We start from the raw sequence: 9536 nt of genomic DNA, 5'->3' as shown, positions 1-9536 counted from the left end.
GAATATACTTTCAATAAAAAATACTTTTCAATCCGAAAAAAAAGAATAATTTTAATTTGTTGCCTGTAACAGACGGGAACAACATTTTTCAAGTAACTCATGTTTAGTACCTGTGATCTAACAGAGAAAACTTAATTGAGCCAAGAAGATTGTTCAACGCATTTGAGCAGGTTTGAATAGAAGTGTGATTTTCAGCACAATCCAAGCATGCGTAAGATTATATATGTCAGAAGATGGATAGACACTGTAAGGCATGATGATAATTAAATTAGAAAAATGCATTGATCAGCAAAGCAGTTTCTTTATTAATCACTTCTTTCACCAAACAAACTTGTAAACCAGGAAGAGATCACATGTAATAGCCGGAGATAAGCTTTAAAGTTTAATAGCATAAGAGAATAAAAGCATACAACGTGACCAGACTTATCCCAGATGAAGCCCGGACCTGTTACTTCAACTTTAGCATTCTCATCCTCTGTAAGCGTAACTAGACCAAAGGACTGTTGGGGACTTTAGCTAACTGAAGAAAATGTCACTCGTACGAACATGAACAAATAACGATACCAAAACGACAGAAGGAAAAGTTCCCAGGTCCATAATCGATGCGATGCAAGCATTTCCCATACAACTAAAACGCAAAAAAGACGCACTTGAGCTCTTAGGCTAGTAGTGGAAGAGACTTGTTTCCTTTCTCTGCACTAAGGTTCAAATCTCACTGTGCATGCATGTCACTCTCGCGGTGCCTTACATGCTTATTGGGTTTGCAGGATGTTATAAAAAAAAAAAAAAACGCAAAAAACAGTCTATTTACAGTCAAGAAATCCTTTAAGAGAAAACACATCAAACAGATGTAAAGCATGGCCATTTGTGTTTTATACATCATATAATATTGGTTCTGCTTCTGCAATATAAATAAATACATATGAAAAGAGATGCATGACACAAGAAATTGTTAAATTGCCCAAAACTACGTGACCCAGTTGTTATTAATCATCCAACAAGCTACGTGGGTCCTTAATTAGCGCATCTAAAACAAAATTAATCTCCTACTCCATGATTCAAGTCCGAAGCTGAAATGGGCGTGGCGTGTGCGATAGAGAGAGGAACCTGGAAGAGGTGAGTGGCTTTATCTCCTTCTTGCTGAAGTTCATCTTGTTGTTGGGAAACAGCAGAAAACTGAACCGAACACCGCCATGTCAGAGGCCTTTGCTCTCCAACTGATAACTGTGTTCTTGAACAGCTAATTGGTACTAAAGATCTAAAAAAAGTTTTTTTTTTTTTTTTAATTAGTATTAGATTTTTTTTAACAATATATATATTTAAATAAAAAATTTTATACATACATTTAATTAAATAAATTAAAAATTATATTTATTAATAAATAAAAGATATTAGTAATAACTAAATATATAATTAAAAAACAACTATTAAAAAAAAACACAAAAAAAATAAATTATTTTCAATATATCATCCTAACTGGCGCATTTTATATTGGGAAAAAAAAAATATGTGCGGGGTCATGGAGAATTTTTGTTGGGTTATAATTGTGAATTTGAGAAAATCAAAATAAAAATTAGAAGAAGAAGAAAATGAAAAAAAAAAAAAAAAAATAGTCAGTTCACTTTTAATTTGATCTCAGATTAGAACCCTAAAAATTGGAGAAGATAGTGACAAGTCAAATAAATAAGAGAATCAAAAGACAAGCCTTCCTTTTTATCCCTCCGAATCAATTCAAGCTTTAAAGCGCAAATGAATCCCAAGAAAGTGGCGCACAACAACTTCTTCTCCTCTCTGAGACAGGTAAAATATTATATTATAATTACAGAAAAACATTACATATTTGACATCTAAGAACAGCGTAAAGTAGTAATCTTTGTTGTCATCCTATGTTTTTCGTTTTTGCAGGTTGAGAAAAGGTTGAAGCTTGAAAACCCAACAACAGTGGAAACTAACTGCGAAGAATCTCTGAGCACACCATTATATCTCCACACAGACCAAGAACCCATTAACAACAACAGCTTGACATCTTCTAATGAAGAAAGCAGTGAACCCCCACTAGCATTTCTCTCACCTTCTTTACAGTCATCTCCAAAAACCTCCCATTTTTACCCCAAAATCATCAAAGAATCCAAAACCAATGACATTGATGATATTCAACACTTAATTCAGCTTTTGGGTTTATCAGGTATTAGAGAGAGAAACCCAGGACACCAAGAAGAAGACGATGTCAATGAGAGGGTTTGTGTTGGTGTTGGTGTTGGTGGTGGCGATTGTTGTGGATGTGAAGGTGGGTTTTTTGAAAAGATTGTTGGAGTTAAAGGGCCTAAGTGTGAGAAGGAAGTGGAGAGATTGGAGGGGTGGATTAGGTACTTTTTAGGTGATGGTGGAGAGGAGAGTAGGGAGCCTTTGATGTTGGCTTTTTTGCTTTTGGGTAAGGCTGCGTATGAATTAGAGGGTGCTGATGGCGGCGGCTTGGATTTCCCTTCTACTATTGAAGAGTTTTTGAAGCTTGATCCACCAGAAGAATAAAGATTGAAGCTTTTTTTTTTCTTTGTAAGTTGAGTTTATTAGCAAAATATGAGTGGTATTTGCTATCTGTAGCCCCTAGGCGAGGTTTGTCATTAATGGTAATGGTGGATTTTTTGTAATGGAGTAATTTAATTCCATGAGAATGTTTATCTTTCCTGGTTGTCGTTGATCATGTATTTCTTTGCTATATGTGTCTGGTTTTGTGTATGTACGTAGTTTTTAACCAGGGATTTTCATTGTTTCAATTTCCTGTTTGTTTTTTATTTTAAAAGTGTTTTTTTAATTAATTAATTTTTGGTGTTTTAAAATAATTTTAAGATAATTTTTTAATGTTATTAGATAATTTTAATGTAGTGATGTAAAAATAATTTTTTAAAAATAAAAAAATATTATTTTATTATATTTATAAAAAAAAAAAAACTTTAAAACTTTTTCATAAATGAAATTGTCAACAGTAAATTGCTAAACCTTGAATTTTTGTGTCATTATAACAGAAAAATGTATTTCGATAAGTTTAAGAACACCATTACATACTATCCATTATCGGCAAAGTGGAAGCATTTGCTGTGAAATTGAGTCTGCAGTCTGCCTTTCTTCTTTAAAATGCAGCAGACAATCTGGTTCTATATCATGCTGCATGCTTGAGTGAGATCACCACCAATTTCGATTATCTTGCACTTATCTTCTGAAGGCAAGACAGCACCTCTTTCATGTCAGGTCTATCTTCAGGATTTGGATTGGTGCAAGAAAAGGCTATTTGAAAGAGCTGCTCTAATGCTTCTTCCTCCTTGGCGAGATTCTTAGCAATCACTGGGTCCAGTACTTGAAGAAGTCCATCGATGCCATTGGCGAGGGCCCTCTCGACTAGTTGACGCAAGCTGATTGGCAATCCATCCTTGTCTGTGAGTCCTGTTGGCCTCCGTTTCACGAGGACCTCCATGACTACAACCCCAAAGCTGAAGACATCTACTTTAGGCGTCACTCTCCTCATGTACGCAAACTCTGTGAGACCACATCAAGCAAGTTGTAGTGAAGTCAGGAACGTATAAAAAAGTAAAATGAATAAAAAGAAGAAAAGAATACTTGAGAGGGAAGATATGCAAAACGTGAAACTGAAAATGGAAAAATAAAGTTCATTATAAACATTAATACCAGACTTGTTCTGTGAAATGGGATGAGCAAGGCAATGATTGATTTAAATACTAGACCTGTTCCTCCAACCATCTATTAACTTGACATTTATCAGAAACTTCTATGAACGCCCAAGCAAAGACAAGGTAATGGAGAATGAAAGGTTACCTGGTGCCATATAGCCAATGGTGCCTTCAAAGGCTGATGCTGAGGAGAGACTGTTCCCGTCCTGCAGGTGAACGCCCAGAATTCGAGCTGTTCCAAAGTCGCTGACATGGGCCACCCAATCACCATCCAACAGCACGTTAGAGGGCTTCAAGTCACAGTGTACGATTGGAAAGTCATAGCCAGAATGCAAGTACTCTAGAGCACTTGCAATGGAAACACAAACATTGATTCTCTCAGACAGTGTCCCCCATGACTGATCAACCTGAGGGTTATGTATGATGCTCTCCAAGCTCCCATTCTGCATGTATTCCAAAACTAAAACCTTCAGTTTAGGACTCTCCCAGGCATAGCCAAGTACCTTAACCAGATTCCTATGCCTGAGTTGGCTCAACGTTTTGATTTCTCTGTAGAAGCACTTGTCAGATTCTGCAGAGAACTTCTGAACATTCAGTTGCTTAACAGCTATGGTCATGCCATCTTCCAATTGACCCTTGTATACAGTGCTCAAACTGCTGGCTCCGATTATGTTTTCTTCACTGAAGAAACTTGTAGCATTTTCTATTTCGTTCCTGTCATACCTAATGAGTTTCAGTGCTGAAGTGAACTCTGGCTCCGTATTCTCGGTACTTCTTGTTTTATTCTTTTTGGCACGTTGGAGGAATAATGGAATCACCACGGAAAGAACTAAAATTATGGACACCACTCCAATTGCAAGGAGGATCAATACCGTCTTCTTGGAAAAGGTATGTGAATTCTTCTTGCTGCAGGACTTCAAAGATTTGGTTCCACAGAGAGCAGGATTTCCAGCCAAACTAGATGAGCTGATGTTTTTGAATAAACCAGACTCGGGAACGCGGCCTTCAAGATGATTGAAAGACAGGTTAAGATGCTTCAAGCTCGAAAGATTTCCAAAGCTGTAAGGAATTATGCCCTCCAACTGATTTCTAGAAAGGTCCAGGGCGCTTAGATGCTTCAGTTCTGCCAACTTTTCTGGAATCTGACCATTCAAATCATTCCTGGAAAGGTTAACGAGAGAAAGCATGCTCATTTGAACCAAAGCTTCAGCTGGAATCGAGCCAGAGAGCTTGTTTCCTGAAAGATCAAGAGAGAACAAATTTCTGCAGCCTCCAAGTGTTTTAGGAATGATTCCTGAAAGATTGTTGTTTGAAAGATCAATGGCCTGTACTGCTTCCAACATTCCAAGCTCTTGTGGAATGTTACCATCTAAGAGATTGTATGACAAATTTAGAAATATTTGCATGCTCTTCATCTTTCCCATCACAGATCCAGGGATCGACCCTGTAAGATGGTTGTGAGAGAGATCAAGAGACATTAGTCGAACGAGATGTTCCATACTCGTTGGAATAGACCCATTAAGTCCGTTTCCATGGAGGTCCAAGGCCGAAAGCATTTCCAGTTTTGAGATAGAAGTAGGAATTGGACCCGTGAACCTGTTGAGCTCCAGCCGGAGAACAGTTAGACGTGTCAGTTCAAAAATGTTCTCAGGTATTGGACCTTCTAAAGCATTGCTATTAAGGCCAAGCCCCTGGAGTAGAGTAAGCCTGGATAACTCCGGTGGAATATGGCCTGAAAAGCTATTTCCAGAAAGTACTAAAAAGAAAAGTTGAGTCAAATTTCCAATTTCTGGTGGGATTGGCCCTACAAGTGAATTGAAGCCATATTTCAAAATCTGGAGATTGTAGAGTTTGCCAATGCCTGGTTTTAGCATTCCACTAAAATTGTTCTCTCCCAAACTTAGGATTACAAGATTGGAGCAATTATAAAGGTCTTCTGGTATTTCCCCTGACATTTGATTTGTCCCAAGGGATAGCCTTGTTAGATTGTGCAACTGTCCCAGGCCCTGTGGAAGTTTCCCTGTTATTCTGTTAAAAGCTAGATCTATATACAAAAGCTGGGTGCAATTGGTGATGGTTGCGGGTATGGATCCCTCCAGGAGGTTGGTGGATAGGCTAAGGTTCTTCAGATTAGAAAGCATTCCGATATTCGAAGGAATCTCTCCCGTGAGGAAATTCAAGCCTAAAGACAAGTACGTTAAATTTGACAGGTTTGTTATGGAGGCAGGAATTTCCCCAGTGAAATTGTTTGAATGCAGAGTCAGCACCAGCAATGACCTCAAAGATCCTACTTCAGGAGCTATTCTTCCAGTTAACATATTATTTGAGAGTCCTAAATTGGTCAACGATTTCAACTGGAACAAGGACAGTGGAATGGTTGAGTTTAGCCTATTTTGGGAGAGTCTCAGTTTCTCCAAAAAGATCAAATTTCCAAGCTCTGGAGGGATGACTCCACTCAACTGATTGCGATACAATTCAAGTTCAACCAGCTTCTCACAGCGGCCTAGTTCAGAAGGGATGTTCCCAGCAAGCGAATTCTCAAACAAGAGAAGAAATTCTAAGTTTGACAACTTCCCTATTTCTCGAGGTATCATCCCGGACAAGTGGTTTTGACTCAGGTCTAAAGCTTGCAATGCTTGCAACCTTCCGATGGAAACAGGTATTGAACCAATCAAGTTGTTCCCATAAGCTACAAAGAGTTGCAGGTTAACCAAGTTTCCTATTTTTTCTGGTATTGGGCCTGTCAGATTGTTGAAAATCACACCACACTGTAGCAGGGAGGTGCAGTCACAGAGGCTCTCAGGAATGCTTCCATTCAAATAATTGCCACCTAAATCTAGAGACTGCAGATTCTTAAGGTTTCCTAATTCTACTGGAATAGGACCCGAAAAGGAATTGTCATAAAGAACAAGTTCTATCAGCTGCGAGCAAAGTCCCAGCTGAGGTGGAATGTGCCCTGTGAAAGAATTTGAAGTTAAATCAAGAACCTGGAGGCCTGAAATGTTGCCGATAAACGGATATATCTCGCCTTGGAGCTGCATCCCACCGAGAGAAATCTCAATGACTTGATTCAAGGAATGGCCGCAGGCAACTCCGGTCCAGTTGCAGTGATGGCTTGCTTCACTCCAGTCTGCAAGTGCTCCTGAAGGGTCGTGCTTGATGGCGTTCTTGAAGGCCTTCAAGGCCTCAACTTCAGCTTCCAAGCTTGGTTCTGCAGATTGAGCAGCAGCAAGCAGAACAGAACAAAAGATGAAAGTGTGTAAAACAAAAACATTTTGAGACGCCATTGCTATAGAAATTAGTTCTTGAAACTGATACGAAAGGTTGGAGCCAAATGAAGCTGTTATATACAGAAGGAAAACTATGACCCCACAGGCAATAGCCAATAGGAAACCAAGCCTCCACTCGATATCTTGATAGAATGTTCACATGCTAACTAAGTAAACGAGATTTGACTTTCAGCTTACTGAATTGTGACAAAGACGTGTACTGGACATTGTCCATAATCTATCATTATAGATTATGCCACCATTCTCCCTACATCAAAACAAAAACATTATTTAATAAATTTTAAAGCTAAATTCTTCATCAATGAATAATAAAATTACAAAGAAATTAATTTTTTTTTAAATAAAAACAACTCGAATTAATCTTTCAAATTTATGACTCAAGGTTAAGATAACAAGGTTACCCATAAAAAAAATTAATTTTTTTTTTTAAATCCAATTCCCAATCAAGTCAATATTAAATGATGAATTTGATAAAAAAATTAATTAAGAAAAAATAAAAAATAACATGAGTCAACACGAAATAAATCATCAACCCCATCACCCAAGTTCATAGTTTTTAGACTCGGCCCGATGGTTGGCCCTATCCAAGGCTTGGATTCCGGGTTTTAACCGGGTCAATTTTTTAAAAAAAAATCAAAACGACTTTATTTTTAGTAAAAAAAAAAAAGTCAACGGCTTGCAACCGTGTCTTGCCGGGTTAACCTGTCGGGTCACCGGGTTTTTTTCTTTTCTGTTTTTTCTTCAACCTGGTCTGGTTTCAACCTCAAGTTGACCCGCGTGGCTGGGTCGGGTTTTAAAACTATGCTTGAGTTACGAGATCAGGATAAATAAATAAATAAAAAAACTCATTTCTAATAAACTTAATATTAAAATAGAAAATTAAAAAAAATATTATTTTATAAAAAAACAAAACATCGTCCATGTTCAAGTTAACAGTGCTTTGGGGGAATGAATTCCTCTTCTATCTGTCTCTCTCTCTTTTTAATTTTTATCCTGTTAATATATTGGTGGTTCTCACTGAACAGAAAAAAATAACATAAAAAAATTGTTTTAGCACTGCAAATGTGTTTTCTTGAAATAATAAAAATTCTCCACTAGAGAAAAATGATTATAGTCAAAATGAAAATTTTTATCTACTAATTTGTAAACAGATTTATTTATCTGTGTATTTTGAAAAAAATATTAAACTCATTAGAAAAATAGTCATCACAATACACGAATCACACAACAACTTTTTTTTTTTAAATGAAATTATATTAATTCTATTAAAGAGCTCGATTTAATTTATATAACAAAACTCTTGCACTAAATGATAGGAATCACAAAAATATCAATTATGTATAACGATACTAAGTTCAATCCTATAAATTTAAAAATTATTAAAAATTTATATAATTATTAATTTTATAATTTATAGGATTAGTTAAAATATACCCAAATTGATCTAAATATTTATATTAATATAAAAATAAAAATAAATATAAAAATGTAATAACGATAAAAACATGCTCCCATTGAAGATGTATTTAGCTATTTAATTTATATGTCTTTTCAGGGGAAGAAAAAGGAGCGAGTTCTGCAAGTTACGTGTAAACTCTACAAGTCTCATGTTTGAATTATTTTTCTCTGCCCAGATGGTGCTGTCATGCCTCTCTCTTGTGGAAATCTTTTTTTTTTTTTTTTTTTTTGAGAATTTAGATAAGGGTATTATGGAGATTGGACGAGGGCTAACTTAGGGATTTCACAGTAGATGGCTACGATGTACGGTAGATGGTAGTGGTAGGAAAGCGATGATAACATACTAAAAATGCAAGTTGCAAAAGAGGAGGGCAAAACTTGAGTGGTCGGCTGTGGCGCAAGTTGACAGAAAGCGGTCAAAAATACAGCGGGGATCAATCGGATAGAAGAACACAGATTTCACATTCTCTGCACGCGTTTCTGGGTTCAGCCTCCCCAACTCAGTTATTGTTATTATTATTATTATTGAGAAAATCTTCACGGATTTGGTGCCTCACATAAAAAAAAGTACTAGTGACTAAAATAGCGTTATGTGTTCTCTTCTATCCTTGCAAATCGGGTTTAATGGTATTTTGTGCTCATAATTTATATTGAATAGCTTCTTATAGGGCTCTTAAGAAATCAAACAGATGTTTCGACCTTGAATTATTTTGGAAAATTTTGTCTAAGAATATCATTAATGGCACATTTGATGCCAAATTAAACAGAATCCACTCATTTTTTGTGTTAAATTTTATCGGAATTTAATCTCCAACATAAACTTTTAACATGGAACATTCACATTATTTAAATAAATCATAGTGAATGAGAAATTGATCTCAAATAACCCTCGATTGATATGTTTTGATGAAACTCAAAACTCTTAATAAGAACGTTATCCCACGTAGCAAAACAAAAAACAAAGAATTATTGGTGTTTATTAAGTGAAAAGTTGAAATTAAGTCTAAAGAGCACCTAAACTTTTAAAAAAGAGAAGTCTTAAGCAAAGTGAGTTTTGGGCTTAAACAAGGGGTCGTCTGCCCGACCTAGTCCATGCATGAGCTTT

The 9536-nt window shown here is 36.4% G+C and overlaps 2 protein-coding genes across 2 annotated transcripts; one reads left to right on the top strand and one right to left on the bottom strand.

Annotated features, from left to right (window-relative positions):
• Positions 1-1553: 1553 nt before the first annotated feature.
• Positions 1554-2682, top strand: LOC118030404 (uncharacterized). Its single transcript, XM_035034497.2, has 2 exons — positions 1554-1800; positions 1906-2682. Exons 1-2 carry the CDS (start codon positions 1750-1752, stop codon positions 2527-2529), a joined length of 675 nt encoding a protein of 224 aa, XP_034890388.1. The 5' UTR covers positions 1554-1749; the 3' UTR covers positions 2530-2682.
• Positions 2683-2974: 292 nt separating this feature from the next.
• Positions 2975-7056, bottom strand: LOC118030403 (uncharacterized). The gene is made up of 2 exons (XM_035034496.2): positions 3829-7056; positions 2975-3531 (listed from the first exon to the last, which is right to left on the bottom strand). Exons 1-2 carry the CDS (start codon positions 6968-6970, stop codon positions 3197-3199), a joined length of 3477 nt encoding a protein of 1158 aa, XP_034890387.1. The 5' UTR covers positions 6971-7056; the 3' UTR covers positions 2975-3196.
• Positions 7057-9536: the final 2480 nt, after the last annotated feature.

This window comes from Populus alba, chromosome 4 (genome assembly GCF_005239225.2).
Source record: "Populus alba chromosome 4, ASM523922v2, whole genome shotgun sequence".
Taxonomy (NCBI): Eukaryota; Viridiplantae; Streptophyta; class Magnoliopsida; order Malpighiales; family Salicaceae; genus Populus; species Populus alba.
Note: the sequence above shows the minus strand (reverse complement) of the source record. Positions and strands in the feature narration are given on the sequence as shown.

Excerpts from the sequence above, each read along its gene's own strand:
- LOC118030403 (XM_035034496.2), bottom strand. The coding sequence starts at position 6,970 with ATGGCGTCTCAAAATGTTTTTGTTTTACACACTTTCATCTTTTGTTCT. Across the intron at positions 3,532-3,828 it reads CATTGGCTATATGGCACCAG|AGTTTGCGTACATGAGGAGA; the intron begins GTAACCTTTCAT and ends GTGGTCTCACAG.
- LOC118030404 (XM_035034497.2), top strand. The coding sequence starts at position 1,750 with ATGAATCCCAAGAAAGTGGCGCACAACAACTTCTTCTCCTCTCTGAGA. Across the intron at positions 1,801-1,905 it reads TCTTCTCCTCTCTGAGACAG|GTTGAGAAAAGGTTGAAGCT; the intron begins GTAAAATATTAT and ends TCGTTTTTGCAG.